The following is a 19396-nucleotide window of genomic DNA, read 5'->3' as shown; positions in this document are numbered from 1 at the left end:
CAGGTCGTCGTGCTCCGCAAGAAACCTGCCGAACGCGACCCTCAACGCCGCTCGTCCTCTTCCGTAGGTCGCATTGATCTCGACCCAGATCCTCGCCAAGTGCATAATGCCCTGGTCGGCTGCCATCCGCCTAACCCGCATCTCCGTGTCGTGCGTTGCCAGTGCCTCTACTGGACACCCCAGCCGACCCGCCAGGATGGTCTCGATGCAGTTAAGTGCGGCTTCTCTGTTTGCGAAGTCCTTGAAACTCTCGTTGATCTCCTCGAGCTTGTGGTTGCCCCAGTACTCGCGGTTGAGGTACTCGAGCGCCTTGACGTCGAGGCTCTCTCCGTCCATGTCCACAACCGCCCGCTCGCGTTCTTCGAGCTTCTTGAACGTGCCCGCATTCGGCGCCCTGTCCTCCTTCTCTCGCGGCCGCCGCGCGCCGCGCGCGTGGTACAGCCAGGTCGCAAGCCAATGCGCGAGCGGGCTCTTGAACGGGCAGTGCGTCGACACCAGCGCGCACGCCGTGGCGACGAGCGTGGTCGAGATCCAGAGGAGGGCGATGGCCGTGATGAGGATCCGGAACGGGGGCGAAGGGATGGGCCAGACGATGAGGACGAGCGCGGCGGCGAAGAGGGCGACGGAGAGCTGAAGGAGGAAGGAGACGAGCGAGATGAGGGTCTGCATCCGCCACGTGCTGAGGCCGTGGTGCCGGTGCTGGCGCACACGGAGGAGCTCGCGCGGCCGGCGCGGGAGGTCGAGCTTGTACTCCCGCAGCCACTCCTTGAGCCAGAGCGACTTGCCGGAGGCGATGAGGCTGCAGACGAGAGAGACCATGAGGAGCGAGTTGAGCACGACGGCCGAGGCTTGGGGTACAAAGGGTGTAGAGTTCGGAGGTGGGAGCGGGAATGGGGTTCCGGCCTCGTGTGCAGCCAGCTGCTGAGATATTTGGAAGAGAAGTTGAACCATTTGACCGGAGTCGTCGGAAAGAAGGTCCGCATATGTGAAAGTGAGGAAGAACGTGACGACGGCAGAGAAGAGGGATGACTGTGAGAGGACCGCGATTTAGTGTCTGCATATGTTTAAGGGAGAGAAAGGCATACAAAATTGAGAAAGCCGTCCAGCTCGTCTTGCCAAGCCTTGATCTTCTTGTTATCCCGCTTGTACAGCAACTTGGCTGCCTGGTGCCATGCATCGTAGTGCTCGTACCAGTGTTGCACGTGGACGTCGTGCTCTAATCTGCATGAGTATTGTGCCTCCTCGTCCTTGAGGCGATATATATATAAGCATTCACAGTATTTGGTGACTGGCCGACGAAGAAACACACCTTCGGAAAACTTTCCCAGGAAGTTGTGGTGGACATGATCTCGAGACTCGGACGCGGTTTCTCCATGGCACTAACCTCCTGGTATTATATACCTTTCGTCAGCGCAGCTCAGCGTACATCTTGAGAGCACGCTCTCAAGGCGTTCCCTTCTCAGCACATACACGGGCGGGGTTCTGCCGCGCGTACTAAACATCCCCTCCGTAGGGATTGTGTGCTCGGTTTGCAGAGCCTGAGTCGAGGCCGACCTGCCGGGCAGCTGACCGATGACTTAGTGGATCAGCGCACCGATAAAGGGACCGGGGATCTGTCACTTAAGCGTAAATGCGAGCCTGCAAGACGATTGAGGTGTGGTGGCCAAAATCACGATGGACCTGAACTGTTGGCTCGGGGTAAGGGGTAGGGGCGAATGTGAGATCGAACATCCAGCCGCCAGCGAGACCATCCACCGTGCGTCAACGGCATGGAATCAGAAGCAGCGCCTCGCGCGATAGTGTTACGGATGCAGTACATCGCATTCGCGGGGCCTCGGACAGCCGTCCCGCCTGGTTTGCAAACAATCCCGAGAGAGCAACTTTGCTGAGACAACGCGCCATGAAACATGTGCTCCCGACACTGGTCCTCATTGTGGCACGAACCACCTAAGACAAAACAGTCCCGGAACAGGTTAGTGTAAGAAGATATTTATGAAACCGTGTGAAGAATCATCATTTTGACCTCCCAGAAGACCAACTTCATAGGAACCGAAACTAAGGCCCGGAAATGCGGAGGCCTCGCCTCCGCCCAGCCAATCAACACACCGCGAACCCCCGTCCCGCAGCGTTATCATTACAACTCTATTGAAACCCGTCACATGGAACTAACAACACGGAGGCCCGCTCGTATGTAAGCACAATCGCATAATACCCAGACCGAGAACAGCGCAGACCATCATTTCTCGTGTTCAGAGTCCGAAGATGAGTCCTCTCTTCCGAAAAGCGTGGCTGCGTCAACAGCTGCAAAGTCCGGACTGAGAGCTTTCCCAAACACTTCCTTCACTTCGCCTCTCCCAGACGGATGCTGCTTGTCGATGTCGAGCCAAATTCGCATCAAATCCTTGACTCCCGGCGTGTCCACCGACAGCCACCTATCCTTGACGACGCTCTCCAAGCCTAGGTCCCTCTCCGCGCAATGCAGACGCACCGCGAGGATCTTCTCGATGCGCTCCAGCGCCCACGGGGTTTCTGCAATGTCCCTGAAGCACCGGTTCACCACCCTGAGGTCCTTGTGCCCCCAGTACTCCTCGTTCAGGTACTCCAGTGCCTCGAGGTCGAGCAGCTCCCCCAGTGCTTCCGCAACCGCATGCTCTCGCTCCCCAAACGTCTTGTACCGGCACTCCCACTGCGACCCCGACCCCGTCTGGACCCCGGGCGGCGAACTTCTCGCGCACCCGGCGGGCGTGCGCGGATAGAGCACGGTCCGCGTCGCGTACAGCAAGCGAAACACCCACCCCGCGAGCGCACTCTTGAACGGGCAGTGCGCCGAGAGCGTGGGGCAGACCGCCGCGGCGAGCGTGACCGTGACCCAGAGGGCCGCGATCGTGGTGACCATGATCCGGAGGGGCGGGGAGGGAATGGGCTGGACGACCATGACGAGCGCGGTGGCGAAGAGAGCGACGGAGAGCTGGAGGAGGAAGGAGATGGCGGAGACGATGGCGTGCATGTGCCATGCGGCGAGGCCGTCGTGTCGGAGCTGCCGGATACGCAGGAGGGAGCGCGGGTGGCGAGGCTCGTCGAGAGTGTACTCGCGCAGCCACTCTTTGAACCAGAGCGACTTCCCGGATGCGATGAGGCTGAACAGAAGAGACACGATGAGGAGGATGTTGGGGAGGATGGCGGCGGACGTGGGAGGGGGAGAGTCGAAGACATTTGCGATGTTTGTGGGGAGAGAAAGAGGGTTTTCTGGATCGAGTTGATTCTTGTACAATTGGAGTAGAAGACTGTTCTGAGAAGCGTTGTTTGGCTCGATAGTCGGGAACGTGAATGCCAAAAAAACGGTGATAACCGCAGAGAAAAGCGAAGACTAGCACGCGGTCACGACAACTCAGAACACGTTGGCTCGACTATAAGGACGAAAACGCTCACGAAGTTTAGAAACCCGTCCGTCTCATTCTGCCATGCTTTTATCTTTTCCTTGTCGCGCTTGTGGAAGAGTTTGGCGGCCTTGTTCCAAGCATCGTGCCGCTCGGAGCGGTTGTGACCGGCAGAACTATGTTGGTCGGCGTCATTACGCCCGCGTTGTCCTTCGACCTGCGACAGAGTTATAGCAATCTCGTCCCCTAGAAGGTCAGGGATACTCACATCAGGGGTATGGGACATATTGCGCAGTGGAAAGTCGTCTGTCCGTCTCAGACTTCCTCCTCCCTTGATATACCACCTTATAAAATGAGTGGTCCACCCGAAGCAGTGAGAAGTCGTCAGCATCCACCATACGAAAGACGCACCCACTAGCCCAGTCGGAATGTGCTACAAATCGGTCGAACTACGGCGATCTGCGCTTTACGGAGATTAGAAAGCAATTGAACCCCAGCAAGGTGGCCAAAAACATGTCTCTTCCTGGGAGTCCGTCACTGCACATACACATATCGGGTGGTGCGGATTCCATCCCGTCCCCGACGGACCATTACCTCCGTGGAGTACTCATTCGGGGGACTCCGACGTTGTGTTGCTCCGACGTCCAGAAAATTCGTGCCGAGGATTTCAAAAATTTTAAAAACGGGGTACACTTGCACAGTGCCCACGTGCGGAGCTTGACCACCAGCCTGTGATCGCGCAAGTCTGCAGTGATGCGTCCTGCAGCTGCGCTGGGCTAGGTAGAGGAAGATCACAGTCAATGCGGTGGGCGGTTCATGTCGGGCGGCCACGCTTACACGGGGTGGCATCGAGACCGAAGGGCTGGAGCTGCCCAGGGGAGGCTGAATCAGAATAAACTTCGGGACATTTGAGTCTGGGCACAAGTCGCGGAGTATAAAATGATGATCGAAGTACCAAGCCGGCGGCCCGGCAGCATGCACTCCGCGAAGACTCCGACTATCTCCGCCTGTAGACCATCAGCCGGCTGTCGCCCTCGCAACAGGACGTGCACGCTGGATCATGCACTCATCTTGCCCGCGGTCTGGGCCTCTTCGAACGGGCGTTCCGTTCATAGGATGGCCCGGCTGGCACCCCCGGGTTCACCGAGCTGCGTCGCGAATCGGCCCTATTGACGACAGCTTCGCACGACTCGCGGCCTCGTCCGCAGCCTCCCTCGTGGCAGCTTTCCTCCTCTCCTCGTCCAGCGACTTGTCCAGCTGCGTCCATGTCGCCCTTTCCGTCGAGGTGATACCGGGTACATCCAGCTCCTTGTCATCGAGGAACGTGAGATCGCTGGTTGACGGTCTTTGCAGACGATTATACGAGTTGCAAGAGGCGCGCCTAGCGTATCGGTAAATATCAAGGTTCGTATCAAATGTTCACTTCGCCTGTACTCGACACCTTACCTTGCGTCTATCTAGAATCACCGTGATGTGGCTGCTCAGCACCGACCGCGCGGAACTGCATTACTTCTCGTCCCCGGACCAGGTTCCTGGCGGATACGCCATCCTCTCCCACCTTTGGGACGACCATGAGCTCTCCCTACGCGAGCTCCGTGCTCTCACCACCGAGTGCGCCCAAATGGGCACCAACCCACGTGATCGTGTCCCGCGCAAACTCCGCATGGCCTGCACCCTCGCCCGCCAACACGGCTACGCCTGGCTCTGGGCCGACACTTGCTGCATCGACAAGACCAGCCAGACCGAGCTCTCCGAGGCCCTCAACGCCATGTTTCGCTTCTACGCGCTGTCTGCCATCTGCTACGCCTACCTACGAGATGTCCCGAGCGACAGCTCTGCCGCGAACGGCGTCTTCTTCCACGCCGACTTCACACGCAGCTTATGGCACCGGCGCGGGTGGACGCTTCCCGAGCTCCTCGCCCCGAAGCTCGTCGTCTTCCTTTCGTCCGATTGGAAGGTCCTCGGAACCAAGTCGGACCATGCGACGCTCCTCCACGACATCACGCGCATCCCCGTACCCATCCTGCGAGGCGAGCAGGACATGGCCGAGCTGAGCGTCGCCCAGCGCATGTCCTGGGCAGCTAACCGCGAGACGACACGCCCGGAAGACGAGGCGTACTGTCTCATGGGTATTTTCGGCGTCAACATGCCGGTACTCTACGGCGAGGGCGAGAAGGCGTTCTATCGTCTCCAGGAGGCGATCATGAAGACGACGTCCGACCCATCCCTCTTCTTCTGGGGTCCGGTGGGTACATACAAGGCCATTCTCTCTCGTTCGCATCGGGAGTCGAGCCACAACCACATCTCGGTGGACTCCTACCTCCTCGCTCCTTCTCCCACGCTCTTCAAGTCCGTCGGTGATGGATCCGGCGTTAACTACGCTCCACCGATGGCTCCGGCACCCCCACATGTCAGTGCGCGAACGCCTCACGCCTGTGTTTCAACTAACGTTCGTTGACAGCACAAGTCAGTTTTGTGGAAGGTCGTTTGCAAAGCTTTCGTCAAGTCCTCTCGCCGGCAAGTCGGTGCTCCCACGTTCACTATCACCCCCCGCGGCATTCTCGTTCACACTGCTCTCGTCAAACTTTCCTCCACCTGCTTTCTTGCTCTGTTCTCTTGCTCTGACGCTCACGGCGCTACCGCTCTCGCTCTCACTCCATGTCCCTCATCCTTCGACCCTCATCATCCGATATATCACTTTGGTGCACACGGTATTCGTCGTGTCTCTCAACTGGGTTATCTCCGCGACCGGGTCAACCTCGACGAGCTTCCAAAACCACGCTGGAAGTCTTTCTATGTCATTCCAAAGCCTCCCTTCCGCGCCGACCCGGACTCCCCACGATCCCTATCCCTGTCCGTCGCAGTCATGAACACCACCATCACTTCCCCCTTTCGCATTGATCTTCCCTCCGTCGCCATCCCAAACAAGCGTGCAGACGGTACCGCCACCAGTGGGCCCCGGCCACCCTCACCACGCCTCTCACAGCTGGTGAGCCCAGCGGTGTCCCCAATCCCGTTCGGGTGGATGGGAAACCCGCCCGTGACGCTCAAGCTGTACGAGGGCCGGTTCATCGGCCGCAAACGCACCAAGGGCGTCGACGCCGACGGCGCGCTCACGTACTGCCTGTACGTCACCCTCGGTATCTGCTGGGACGCACAGCGCGCGCAGCACGCCTCGGACGGCACCGCAGAGCACGGCTCCCCTTCTCACTCCCCCTCCTCCCCCCGCTCCTCACCGTTGTCCGGGCGCGACCCCGACTCGCGCTCGTCCCCGCTCTCCTCCCCGGGCTCGCCCACGGGGCCCATCGTGTTCCCGCATTGGGCTGCGGTCTCGATGCGCTTCTACGACACCACGACGCCTCCGCCCGCGGAGCCGCCCGCCGCGCCGCACAGCTGCCCGGGCGACCACATCTCGACCTGGCCCGAGCTCAAGAAGCGGTTCTCGGTCGAGCTCGCGCCCGACGCGCGCACGCGGCACTCGCTGTACGAGCACGCGCCGCTGCCCGCGCGCGGGCCGACGATCATGGACTTTGAGCTCTCGTTCGCGCCGTGCGCGCTCAACCCGGCGGGGTGGACGTTGGTGATGCGGTACCCTCGGGTCGACTTTTACTACTAGGGTTTGGCGGACGTTTGTTGTCGCGGCCGATCTCGCGGGCGGGTCGGCCTCCTCGAGTCGCTTTCTTGTTGTCTGATTTAGTCCCGATGTACACGGGGTTCGAGGCACGGTCCCGATACTAGACAATACACGATGTAGCGATAACCTCTGAGTGCCCTCTATGAGTTCCGTGGCTGGCCGCGTCGTGATAACCACCAGTTCCAACCGTATCTTCCCCAGCTCCAGTGATCTCCAATGTTCGTGTTACCACTCAGGGAGAAGGCGACGGAGTCCGTCGCGGAGCCACGACTGCGAGTACGAGCGCTCATCCTCTGTGGGCGCTAACCTGATTCCAATCCGATCCCCGCCGCGTGGCCGGCACCCTTCCCTCTTCCTCCTCCTCCCCACCCCCACCCCCACCACCATCTGCCTCTCACGCAGAAGCCCCTGCAAGCCCCGCCACACCGCCCGCCCTGAGTGCACGCGCATTCTCGAGCGTCTACACGGGCCCGCGCCAAGTGCGCTGACGCGCCTATCCTTTTCTAGCTCACCAACATCATCTGGCGTAGCACGCGACCGACGTCGAAGCTAGAGGAGCAGACGGATCCACGCGCTCGGGGTTGATCAGTCTCACGCAATGTCAAACCCGGATCCCTATTCTGGGTGGGTGCGCTGGAGTACGACTGCAGCCGTTGCCATTCGCCCCGGCCGCGAATACACCGCCAGAGGTCCTCGCTGAGCTGGCGTACTTGCGACTGGAGACGCAAATGCTACGTCCGGAAACGCAGCAGGGTGAGGCACCGCCACAGTAAGTATGTGCAGCACTGCACGCAAGGCCATAGGGGCGGTCACACGCGGGGTGTTATCTAGTCCTCGCATCGCGAGGGATGTGGCACTCTGATTGGTGGTCCTGGTATTTGTAAGTAGGCTGAGTTTGGGTGGACCTCTCTCTCATTCAGTTCAGCTGAGGTGTGATCTCCGGCGGTGATCTCGATCCGCCTTCTTGAATGATGTATCAATGTCCTTGGCCTCAGACTCGGAGTATTGCTCGTGTTACGCCGCTAAGGCCGCCATCGAACTCCTCTTCGGTACGGTCAAGTGATATGTATCGCAGAAGTCTTCGTATTTCGCGCTCTTCGTGAATCATGTAAGCCCTCGCCTTTCTCCGCGAGCCTTACTAGTAAGTTCTCTTGTTACTGACTCGTCAAATTTTGAATGCTCATTCGTGATCATTGTACAGCTATCCTTCCCGGGTGACATTGATGAAATTCAGGGCGCCTCGTGGCTATCAGATCGTCCCTTCCCCCTGGGCATTACTTCCGCCGAATGAAGCTGAAGGCATCGGTGCCAGAGCAGCCAGCGCCGACTCCTTCCTCCCACCACGACGACGCGCAGTCCTGCCGCGCATGCTGGCACCTTCGGGGCCTTGCGCCCGCACCTACACACTCATTATCGCACTCCTGCTTCTCGCGCAACTCGTCGCTTCAGCCGCCGTCAACCAGACCATCGACGATCAACTCGGCGACAGCGTCACCGGGACGGTGCCAACGTACGATCCTATCACCATCGAGGGCTCCAGCTGTAGCTCCTGCAGCGTCAACCGCGGGGGAATCGACAAGAGCCAGATCTTCAAGGGAACTTGGCACGACTCGAGCAACCGCCCTGCAGGTCAAAGCCTCACCATCACAGCGCACTTCACTGGCACGGCGGTGTACGCGTTCCACATCATCCCCGTCAACATCGTCGGAGTACCCCTCGTCACGAGCCTGGAGTTCTTCTTGGACGGAGCGCAAGTTGGGACGTACGTCAACCAGCCATCTTCAAGCGCGCCGTCGCACTTCTTGTATCAAGTCCCGGTGTTCAGCAAGTCGGGCCTCTCTAACACCGCGCACAAGTTCCAGATCGTCTCGTCAACAGACAATACCGTCACTCTCTTTGATTACATCGTCTATACCACGGACGATGGCGTCGACGACCCTGGTTCAACCGTCACGCCGCCATCCGTCACAACCACCTCGTCCTCGAGTACATCCACGTCTACCACACCGGTACCAACTACATCTCCCGGTACCACTTCCACCACATCTTCTCACACTGTATCCGGGGTCTCGCAGACTACTACGTCGCACACCACCTCGCTGACGAGCTCTCCAAATGAGCCCGGAAACGCAACTTCTTCCAGCACTCGTTCCGGCTTTATAACATCATCAGTCTCATCAGTCTCATCAGTCTCGTCAGTCTCACGTACGTCCTTGCCATCCACGCCCATCGGGTTGGCCCAGCACTAAAAACGGCCCCGCAGAGTCATCACAGGCCGATCCGACAGGCGCATTCGCCTCGCCGCAAGGTTCTGACTCAGAAGGCCCCCATCCCCGACTGGCGCGATCGTCGGCGGCATCGTGGGCGGCATCGTCGCCTTCGTCCTGCTCGCCTTTTTCCTGTGGAGACGGTACCACAAGCGCGCGCTCCGCACGACGGACGCGGAAGCGGAGAAGGGGCCTATCCTCGGCCCGGGTGGAGGGAGCACGACGGAGAGCGGCGGGGCGCTGTCTATTCTGACCTCGCGAGCGTCGTTGGCGGAATCAAGCATGAGCCCAGTACATCTCGCCATTCGTGAGTCTCTTACCTCGCACCTCTTGACGCTTTCTCATCCTTGCAAGAAGAGAATGTCTATCCCGCTTCCACGACAGGCACTGGCCTTACCCGGCAGGTTGAGCACGTTCGCGACCTCGAGGACCGCATACGCACCCTCGAAGGCGTTCAACAGCGCTCCGATTCCAAGGCACCTCGGGTGGACGAGAACGCAAGCCCCGTCAGCCTCGCAGACGACAGCCGATCAACGCGGTCGTATGGCACGCGATACTCGATCACCTCGGGTCCGTCTCTTGACACGGCCGCACAGGCGAGCGTGCTCGCGGAGCTGGACGCGCTGAGGAACGAGATGCGGATCATGCGCGCGCAGATGGAGCTGGGCCAGGATGTACCACCACCGCAGTATAGCGGATAGTTTTGATATCCACATGTAAGGCGTCTCCTGCAAGCATTTGTTACCGTGCACACGCAGACACCGTCGTTGAGGCCTTGAGGATCGCTATCGAGGAAGGGAGGTGAATAGCTCGGGGCGATGCTCATCTAATCTAATCTGATCTTCTCTGATCTCAGGACATCTATACTGGCCAGAAATAAATCTGAACGGCAGTGAAGCTTAGATGTGTTTATTATCGCCGCAGTACCCACAGTCACCATGAGATCGCCCCGATCAAAGCAGATCCAGAAAGCGACGTCGTTCTAGTGCAATACGTATAACGGAGGCAGCGTGCTGGACAGATCAGCCTCTACTCGAGGAACCTCTTGCTCGCCTCTGCCTCAAACTGCACAACCTTCCGCACGAGCGCGACGCCGTGCTTCGCACACGCCGCGGCCGCCCGGTCAAACTCCGCCGGGCTGCCCCTCCCCGAGCGCACGACGACCGTCCGCGCCCGCGGCTCGTCCAGGAGCAGCAGCCTACCGATCCCGCCGCCCTCCTCGTGCGGCGCCGGCGGGCGCAGCAGCCCCGCCTCCAGCGCCGCGGGCAGCTCCACGAACTCGAGGGTCCCGTGCGGGTACGGGCCCGCCGGCGCCGGGGGCTTCCCGGCTGCGTGCTTGTCCTTCTTCCGCGGCACCGCGGGGGGCGCGTCGACGACGAGCGTGCGGAGGTCCGGGGGCGTGCGGCCGACGAGGGCGCGGAGGGCGCGCGCACGCTCGACGTGGAGCGTCGCGAGCGCGGGGAACGTCGTGGGGAGCGCACAGAGGACGCAGACGCAGCGGAGGCCGCCGTACGAGGGGCAGGTCGGGAGCGCGCGGAGCCGGAGCGTGCGCACGGAGGGCAGGACGGGGAGGGGCGAGCCCGTGACGTGGATCTTGGGGTCGGGGCGCTCGGGCCAGGAGCAGTCGAGGTAGACGGTGGTCAGGGACGCGAAGTGGCGGAGGGGGCCGGAGAAGAGGAGGTGAGGGGCCTCGAACGGCGCGAGGTCCTTGACGGTGTTGGCCGAGGCGGGGTTGAGCGAGCGGGGGTGGGAGTAGGAGAGCGTGAAGGTGCGGCAGTCGCCGACGACGTCTTGGAGAAAGCGGAAGAGGTCGTTGCGGCGGCGGATCGCGGGCCTGTGGTGGTCTTGGGACCAGGCAGTGCTGCAAAAGTCCTGGGTAAAGTTGCAGAGGTGAAGATCGGAGTGGCCGAAGAGGTGTGTCGGGTGGTCAGCCGGATCTGGGGTGTGCTGGGGGTGAGCGGCGCGATTAACGAGCGATCTGTAAATGTCGAGATCGTCCGAATAGCCAGATTTCACGTCGATGATGAGGTGGCGGAGGACGACACGAAGGGCGATGGTACGAAGGGTGGTGCAGGAAGCGGACAGTCGCTTGAAGAGGAACGCACGGTGGACCGGTGAGCAGTCGGCGAGCCACGCCATCTCAACAATATGCATCAAAGTCTCTGTGGGCAGTGGCATGTGGGCAAAGTGGTTGGGGGACATGATGGGGGCCGGATGGAAGGTGTCGTCCGCCCCGCGGTTGCCTGTTGGTTCGAACCGGGCGACGGGCCGGAGTGCCGGCGCGTGAGCCTCCATGGGCGCTTGGACGAGAAATGACGAGTTGGATGACAAGGCCGGGTCGCGTGCACGGCAGCGAGGAACGCGCGTCGAGCAATGGCTAGTACGCAATCCGTCTGCTCAAGACGACACCGTGCTTGATACAGGCCTCGAGCGCCGCTCCCCAACCAAGGGGAAGCTCGCCTGTGGTGCGTGTGATGATGCTCGTCGGAGTCGCGACCTCGGTGACGGTGAAGAGCGCCGGTATGTCGTACCGCAGAAGTGAACTCCGCGTATGGGAGTTACCTCCATCTGACGGGGAGATAGCCTGAGACGGAGCCTCGAGTGTGAGGGTCCGGAGCGTGAGTGGCGCGCGCACCGCGGCGAGCGCAACGGGAGTGTCGAGATGCAGGTGTTCCAGACGCGGAAAGACTTGAGGAAGCGTCCCAGCCATGCAGCTCGTCAGGCATTTGACCGCCACCGGCGAGTCCCCTGCCTGCGCGCCGTTCTCTCCCCTGCGTACGACGCGCGCGCAGAGGCACGGCGGGTACTCGCGGAGGCGGAGATAGCGGACAGTCGAGAGCGGGGTGGGCCGGGTGTCCATGATGGGGAGATCTCTGTCGGCCCAGGACCAGTCGAGGCGGAGGCGTTCGAGCGACCGAAACCGCTGGGCGAGGGTGAACACCGGCGAGCGTTCGTGGTGCCATAGAGGGGAATGCAGCGGGTCCGCGACGGGAGGGGCGGCGACGGTGAGCGAGTGGCAGTCGCCAATGACGACGACAGAGAGGAGGCGGAGGAGGTTCTCGAGCTCGCCCCAGCGAACGGTGCGAGCGATGAGCGACTTGGAGCGGGGAAAGACGTAGCCCTCGAGGTGGAGGTGGGAGCGCCGGAAGAGGGCGCAAGAGAACTCGCTTGGGGAGAGACTCTGCTCGGCGGCGGGGCGCGCGTTGGCAGCATCGCGCGTGACCTGAGTATAGAGACTGACATCCCCGGTGCCCATCTCGGTGAGGTCAACAATCACGAAGCGAGTTGCGACGTGGATGGCGAGTGCACGGATGATGGGATGGGAAGCCACAAGGGCACGATAGAGCGCGAGGCGTTCTGCAGGAGACGATGTGGACAGCCAAGCAGTCTCGAGGAGGAGCAGAAGCAGCTCTGTCGGGAGGACGTCGAGCATCTCCAGAGCGTGTTATCTCAGTGCAGAAGAGAGTGCGCTCTGGCCAAGATGAGAGTCGCGCGAGTGGGCGGCCCGGCCAGCCCCGAAAGGCAGCCCTTGTCCGACCGCGACGCGACGACCTTGTCCTCAGCACCTTCTTCAACTTGCTCATCTTCCCCGCATTCTTCATCAACCTTACTCCCGCCTTGTTTTCAAGAAGCCAGTGCACCCTTTCATCATCGACGTCTCGACTATCATGGCTCCTCTCCCGACTTCCCCACTCCCATCTCCCGTCTATGGCTCACCCCGCCCTCCCCCACCATGACGGTCTCCGACACTTGCGAAGCGAAAAACGGCTCTCATCGGCCTCAACTGCCGTGCTTGCGAACGACGTGATATTGGACAACATTCTCACCGAGCTCGACGTCCACGACGTTCTCAGACTTCGTCAGGTACGTGTGTTCCCTGTCCATCTTGCGCACCCTTCCAACCTTCGCCAAGGTCAGCACACAATACCGAAGTCTCACCAATGAACCCGCCACCTGGAAACGTCTCATCGCCGAGGGCACACATCAGCTCCCCCCTGTTCCACCAACAACGCGTTATTCGTTCGCAAATCTCACCAGTGTCGAGGCCGAGCGACTCATCTCTCGTGCCGTCGACCTCCCGGCACGATGGAATCGTCCCTCGCAAACTGCGCTCCGTCGCTGGGACATCGATGCACACCGCAACGTACTCGAGATGGCCCTTCTCCCTGGCGGCCAGTACATCGTCGCCTCCATCGTCGACTCCAAGGGCCAGCACTCTGTTGAAGTGCTCACGTCCGACTACGGCTACGCGGTCGGGTTCCCGGTTGCACAAGTCAAGACCTCGACGAGAGCGTTCGGGGTGCAAGCCAAGTACTTGACGTCCGAGGGAGTACAGGGCATTGCGATTGCGTATACGCGAAGGGATTACAAGCGGGAGAAGTATTCGTTCAGGTGCGCCCTTTTCCACTTTTTCTGCCGCGCGCCTGACCCTCAACAGGTTCAACATCGATGACTACGAGCCGCAGGAAGATATCCCGGAGCGTCTGGCGAAGATGATCAAGTATGTCTGCACCGTAGTCCACGTCCCGCTAGACGACCTCGAGCGATTTTGCGACGACACGCGACCCCCGAATGTGCAACGCTCCCTCTCCGCCCATGACATGCGGCCGCCTTTCCGTTTGCTAGCGGACATTGTGTCGCGGTCGCGCATCAGCAACACCATCATCGCCGAAGACGTGGAAGGCACCCCTTATGTGACGGTCCTCAAGGGTACAGACCGGGTGCTGTTCAAGAATCTGGACGGCGGACTAGGATGCACGATGCAGTGTACGCCTCATCCCGACTTCGTCGATCTCGTGAGTCGAACTTTTCCGCCACCTGCGTACACGGTTGGTTGTCTTACACGTTCCCCCGCCAGCCCCACGCAATCCTCGCGTTCACGGTCCTCTTCGCGCAACAACAATTTTTTATCGTCCGGCGAGCGGGGCCGAATGAGGCCATCGACGGCCACGGACCATACTACTTCACCGAACTGTATCCCATCACCTACCGCCCTTCAGAGACCCTTACCCTTCCCGCTGCAGCGCGAACAGCGGCGCTCGACTCGCGCGGAAACATCTGGCGACAAGTAATGTTCTCCGACCCCACGAACCCCCACGAGCTCCCCGGATGCGCCCCGTCGGTGAACGTCCCTCCGCCGCTGCTCATCTTCGTGGGTGCGTCGAAGACCTACGGAGTCATTTACGAAGCCCTCTTCCCCGAGCCGATCCCTCCACCGCCCTCATCTACTCCCACCGAACACGAAACGGCCGAAGCCCCAGGCACGGCTCCTGCTCTTCCAAGATACGCGTACAACATTTCGGAAGACATGCTCCAACTCGACCCACTCCCGGCCGAGATAGACGCGCTCGCGGAGGTGTACGACCACATCGTCCTCCCGGGGGCCCTCCGGCCCCTCGTCTGCACCATCCCCCGTCGTCCGTCCGCGGTGGACGGGTCCGAAGCGGACTGGGAGCACGGGCTCGGCGACGAGGGGAGCACCACGGGCTCCGTCGCGACCTCGTCCACGTACACGGGCGGCTTCGACGTCCGGGCGCTGAGCGGGGTCCTGGACGACCGCCTCGTATGCACCCCTGAAATTCCGCAGGACACGCCCCCGACCGACGCTCCTCCGCCAGACCCCGCCGCTCCCGGAGACGCAGACGGCACCCCGACCGACGACGGGGGCGGGGACGACGACGGGACGACGACGATGCTCGCGCTCGCGGCGCGCGACCTGCGCGGGGTCGCCGCGCTCGCGTGGGACGAGACGATCAACCGGCTGTGCGTCGCGTACGCGCGCTCGACGCGCGTCGCGGTCTTTGACTTTGCGCCCGGCGCGCGGCTCCCGCGTGGGTGCCGGTACGGGGTGCGCTCGGACGAGTTCTACCGGAGTCGCGGGTGAAGATGTGTGGTCGCTTACGTATGCACTACTGTGCCATTTCAATCCATGTATATAGGTTTTTAGCGTAACTATAGCTCTTCGAAAGGGCAGAACGAGTCGTTTGCGATAGTTGGACCACCCCTCTGAACCAAAGATTCGAATTTCGAAGATGTGTCGACGCTAGCGCTATTGTGAATGCATTGGAACGGAGTTCAAATGTGTGGTGAATGACGAATCGCCGCGAGCGATGTCACCAACTTTCCACCACCAGCTACTCGCACTTCACATCCTCATCGATGTATGACACAAACGACTGCTGAACTTCATGGAGCCTGAGGTGCCGGTGAGTGATGCACGGCGCCCAGACACTTAATCTGATCGACAAGACAAGTTGCGATCATATGCGTGCTCGCTGCATCAAAAGCACAGGAACGGGCTTTACGCTCCGCGCAGAGACAAGATGAGAATACACCGAAGGCTCTGAACCCCAGGAGGCTTACTGGATCCGCATAAGAGCCACGTTCCCGGATTCCGGAGAGGTCTCTCCATGAAGATTTCAGGTCGCAAGCCGGCGGCCTGATGCTAATACGTGGACAACTTGAAGCAGGTCAATGTCGTTTCCACGTGTGTTCCCAACACAACTCCTATGACGTGTTGCTTATCACGTTTGTGGTCGGCCCAGGGGGCAAAGCGCGTGGCACTAAGATGCCTACCTGATCTAAATTGATGCTGATCATCCCGCCCTTCGAGCTCGTCCCATGTACTTACCCGCCCGTCTCTCGTCTGCTCCCGAGACCTCGTTATGCTCCCTCTAATACCCCGCCGACGCTCGCTCCAGACACTCTTTCTCTCCTTTCTGTGGTCTCTGCCCTCTCCATGCCGCTCAAAAGCCGTGAATGTCACCATCGACGACTACTACGGCGACAGTCGCACCGGTGCTCTCCCAACATTCGACCCCGCGGGTACGACTGAGGGCGCGGGGTGCGACTCCTGCAACATCAACCGAGCAGGGATAGATCCCTCGCAGATCTTCAGAGGCACCTGGCACGAGTCCACGAACCGCGACTCGAGCGACAAGCTCACTATCACCGCAACATTCACCGGGACGGCAGTGTACGTCTACAATGTCATCGCCATCAACGAACCTGGCATCTCGCTCTCCACGAACCTGCAGTTCCTCATCGACGGTCAGTCGGTCGGGACGTATGTACGCCAACAGTCGAATACAGCGACTCCATCGTTCCAGTACAATGTGCCCGTCTTCGGGAAGACCGGGCTTTCCAACAGTCAACACACCATTCAGCTCGTGTCGGCGGAGGTGCAGGGTGTCACGATCTTTGACTACTTCGAGTACACCATGGACGACGGTACGCCGGACGACGCCACGTCGCAGTCACCCCCACCCGGTACTACCTCTTCGACGACGACTACCCAGCAAACCCAGGCCTCTCCAAACCCGGCGGGCACGACGGACATAACCCTCATCTCCACAGCTCACACTACCGTCACCGACACGTCCAACGACCCTGGTTCCAATCACAACACTGCGACGTCTCCCTCTTCGTCTGGCACGTCGTCTCTCCCGTCATCCCCATCAGGCTCGGGTTTGAAGCTACCATCGGAATCGTCGCCTACGTCGAACACCAACGGCTCCTCCTCCGCCCTCTCCCCCACCGGCGCACTGGTCTCGCCCAACAACAACGCCGCGGCCAGCTCCTCGTCGTCCACGTTCCCCGTCGGCGCCATCGTAGGCGTCATCCTCGGCGTGGTCCTCATCGTCGCCATCGCCGCCGTCCTCATCCGCCGCCACAAGTCCTCAGCGCAATCGGCCGCGCGCGTCGTCGGCGCCGCCGGCCTCGGCGGCTTCCACGGCGGCGGCGGCGAGCACCTCGAGAAGGGCCCCCTCTTCCTCCTCAGCCCCACCCCGCTCTCCGCGAACAGCCTGCGCACGGCGTCGCCCCCCCGCGGCGGCCCATCCCCGCCGGCGCAATGGCACGTTCCCACGCTCGCCCTGCTGAGAGACTCGGGAGACGCAAGGCACGCTGATCTGGGTGAGTCCCGAGGGCCGAGCTGAGATGCCGCCGGGCCACGCTGATGCCGCTCCCAGGACCCGGCTTCGCGTCGCCACCGCGCGACGCCGCGCGGTCCGCGCGGACCTCGCTCGCGGGCACGGAGACCGTCATCTTCTCGCAGCAGGCGGCGCGCATCGGCGAGTTCGAGACGCGCATCCGCGCGCTCGAGGCGGAGGGGAGCCCGCTCTACTCGACCGCGACCCCCTCGCCGGACCGGAAGGCGTCGCACGCGTCGTGGACGACCGACAGCCAGGACACCGTGATGCGCGGCGGGGCGGGGTCCGAGTATGCGCCGACGACGATCACGTCGGGGTCAGACCTGCGGGACGACGTGGAGGAGCTCCGGAGCGAGCTGCGGAGGTTGCGCGCGGAGCTGGGGCGGGACCCGCTCGAGGCGCCGCCGGAGTACCACTCGTAGCTCGGGAGGGGTGCGTTGGGTGCTCGCGGTCGTGTTTGCTGTTGCGTTTGCTGATGTGTGTCTTCAGGTCTTTGTGGATGCGCGACGAACTTTGGACTTTCGGGTAGGCCGCGGCTGTACGCTACGGCGTTGGTGCATGTTTTTGTACTCTTCACACTGCGTGTCCGTACTTCATCGACCGACATGCCTTGTGGACATTCTCAGGCACGTATGTATTCCGGATCGTCAGGTATGATCGCGTGAGGACTAGCGACAACCTCCCATCGAAAATCGACGACGGCCGTTGCCGAGAAAGGACCCACCGTCAAAACCAGTGTCACCATCAAACTCCTTCTTCTCAACCACCTCGTGCCCCCGCTCCCCCGACCTCGCGCCAGATTTCGGCCATGTCCGAGACCGAATCCCCCGCCCGCTCGATCCACCACCATCGATGAGGGCGTGGCGGCGGCTCTTCCGCCACCCGACGCAACGCACATGCGCGTTTTGAACTGCTCCGTCATCCTCGCCGTGCTCCTGGGATGGCGTCGGTTCGATCCTCGCCATCATTTCCTCCGACACCGCGCAGCTTCCCAAACCCAGGACGCGCAGTGCGGGGGCTGCGTATACGAGAGTGGCGGGGAGGACCTCGCGCAGGGCGCGTATGCGTTCGAGCTCGAGCTCGAACGCGGTGTCATCGCGTTGCGGAAGGGGATCCTACCCGCTGCAATCATCGTGGAGTACCTCTGGCTTGAGAGTGACGTCGAGGCAGACGGGTGAGACGGTCGACGCCAACTTGACCACGCTCCCCTGCAAGCTATCAGCTCACGATCCAGGATTAAAATGGCTCGAAGAGGACGCACGACCAAATCTGTAAACACAGTCCTACTTTCCACGTCGGAGTCGATGGTGATGCATTGATGTGCGGCGCTCGCAAGGGACATTTGGCCATCCGGCAACTTGTCCGTCTCTGGATCGTCCATCTCTGGTTCGCCCGTTTCCGCCCGCCTCCGTTTCCTTCATGCCCGGCTCTGATCAGGTTCGTGGGGTTTCTCTTCTTCCACGTCCTCATCCCTGTCCGCCCGTTTCGACTGGCGAGGTTGAGATCGTGCGCGACAAGCAGTGACGCTCGTATCAGCCGCTCTGTCCCAATCTAATCTAATCAGAGATGCAGGCGCCAAACTGACTCGGACTTGCAGTGACGTACTCCTGCTTGCCAGCGACCGCCTCGACGTTGGCAAGTCCTCTAGGACGCGCGTCCCACTGAGGCCACTCCTGGTAATCGCAGCCAGGTGAGCGGACCATGGAGCAGCAGGTGCGTGTAAGTATGCGCGTATTATTCTTTTGGTGCTCTGTTATTTGTCGGCTCATATGGGGCTACCGCAGCAACTCGTTTTCGCAACCGACAACGACAGCACAATTGGCAAGCGCATTTCCGGAACTGTCCTCCTCGCGACCGCCGTCCCCACTCTCGCCGTCGCAGGCGCGGCCATCGCGCTTCCCGCGATTGCATTCGCTTCAACCGGCGTTGTCGGACGTGCGCGTCCCTGCCTCTGTCCCTTCGATGGTTGTTGACGTCACGCCTTGTTCGCAAGTAGCATCGCGGCTGGGATCTAGAACTCTTCGAAAACTCAAAGCTGGGAACCTGCAATTTCACAACACCTACCGCAGCGACGTCGTGCACCACGATTTTTGCCTTGCCGAAAACACGTTTTCTCTCACCGATCCTGTGAGTGGCCCGTCGATTCTGGACTCTGCTCTCGCCAATGTCGTCACAAGAGACCACCTG

General features: G+C 61.0%; 8 protein-coding genes across 8 annotated transcripts; 4 read left to right on the top strand and 4 right to left on the bottom strand.

Annotated features, from left to right (window-relative positions):
* Nucleotides 1-459: 459 nt before the first annotated feature.
* On the bottom strand, nucleotides 460-1172 carry BXZ73DRAFT_13813 (uncharacterized protein; the record flags this gene model as incomplete). Its single annotated transcript, XM_048017488.1, has 2 exons — nucleotides 460-1029; nucleotides 1086-1172. Coding segments are annotated over 2 exons (657 nt in total), but the record flags the coding sequence as incomplete, so codon positions are not given.
* Nucleotides 1173-2236: 1064 nt separating this feature from the next.
* BXZ73DRAFT_82904 (uncharacterized protein) lies at nucleotides 2237-3663 on the bottom strand (the record flags this gene model as incomplete). The annotated part of the gene is made up of 3 exons (XM_048023809.1): nucleotides 2237-3367; nucleotides 3430-3594; nucleotides 3646-3663. The coding sequence occupies 3 exons, from the start codon at nucleotides 3661-3663 to the stop codon at nucleotides 2237-2239; spliced, it is 1314 nt and encodes a 437-aa protein (XP_047871341.1).
* Nucleotides 3664-4848: 1185 nt separating this feature from the next.
* BXZ73DRAFT_108146 (HET-domain-containing protein) lies at nucleotides 4849-6993 on the top strand (the record flags this gene model as incomplete). The annotated part of the gene is made up of 2 exons (XM_048017089.1): nucleotides 4849-5787; nucleotides 5839-6993. 2 exons carry the CDS (start codon nucleotides 4849-4851, stop codon nucleotides 6991-6993), a joined length of 2094 nt encoding a protein of 697 aa, XP_047871340.1.
* A 1472-nt stretch (nucleotides 6994-8465) lies between these two features.
* BXZ73DRAFT_13479 (uncharacterized protein) lies at nucleotides 8466-8927 on the top strand (the record flags this gene model as incomplete). The annotated part of the gene is made up of 1 exon (XM_048017483.1): nucleotides 8466-8927. A coding segment is annotated over one exon (462 nt), but the record flags the coding sequence as incomplete, so codon positions are not given.
* A 1380-nt stretch (nucleotides 8928-10307) lies between these two features.
* Nucleotides 10308-11480, bottom strand: BXZ73DRAFT_108144 (uncharacterized protein; the record flags this gene model as incomplete). The annotated part of the gene is made up of 1 exon (XM_048017088.1): nucleotides 10308-11480. The coding sequence occupies one exon, from the start codon at nucleotides 11478-11480 to the stop codon at nucleotides 10308-10310; it is 1173 nt and encodes a 390-aa protein (XP_047871338.1).
* A 175-nt stretch (nucleotides 11481-11655) lies between these two features.
* BXZ73DRAFT_108143 (uncharacterized protein) lies at nucleotides 11656-12711 on the bottom strand (the record flags this gene model as incomplete). Its single annotated transcript, XM_048017087.1, has 1 exon — nucleotides 11656-12711. One exon carries the CDS (start codon nucleotides 12709-12711, stop codon nucleotides 11656-11658), a length of 1056 nt encoding a protein of 351 aa, XP_047871337.1.
* Nucleotides 12712-12986: 275 nt separating this feature from the next.
* On the top strand, nucleotides 12987-15162 carry BXZ73DRAFT_82900 (uncharacterized protein; the record flags this gene model as incomplete). Its single annotated transcript, XM_048023808.1, has 4 exons — nucleotides 12987-13142; nucleotides 13192-13670; nucleotides 13717-14074; nucleotides 14137-15162. 4 exons carry the CDS (start codon nucleotides 12987-12989, stop codon nucleotides 15160-15162), a joined length of 2019 nt encoding a protein of 672 aa, XP_047871336.1.
* Nucleotides 15163-15943: 781 nt separating this feature from the next.
* Nucleotides 15944-16498, top strand: BXZ73DRAFT_57232 (uncharacterized protein; the record flags this gene model as incomplete). Its single annotated transcript, XM_048021551.1, has 1 exon — nucleotides 15944-16498. A coding segment is annotated over one exon (555 nt), but the record flags the coding sequence as incomplete, so codon positions are not given.
* Between the last annotated feature and the right edge of the window lie 2898 nt (nucleotides 16499-19396).

Source organism: Epithele typhae (genome assembly GCF_022376455.1).
Source record: "Epithele typhae strain CBS 203.58 chromosome Unknown BXZ73scaffold_143, whole genome shotgun sequence".
Taxonomy (NCBI): domain Eukaryota; kingdom Fungi; phylum Basidiomycota; class Agaricomycetes; order Polyporales; family Epitheliaceae; genus Epithele; species Epithele typhae.
Note: the sequence above shows the minus strand (reverse complement) of the source record. Positions and strands in the feature narration are given on the sequence as shown.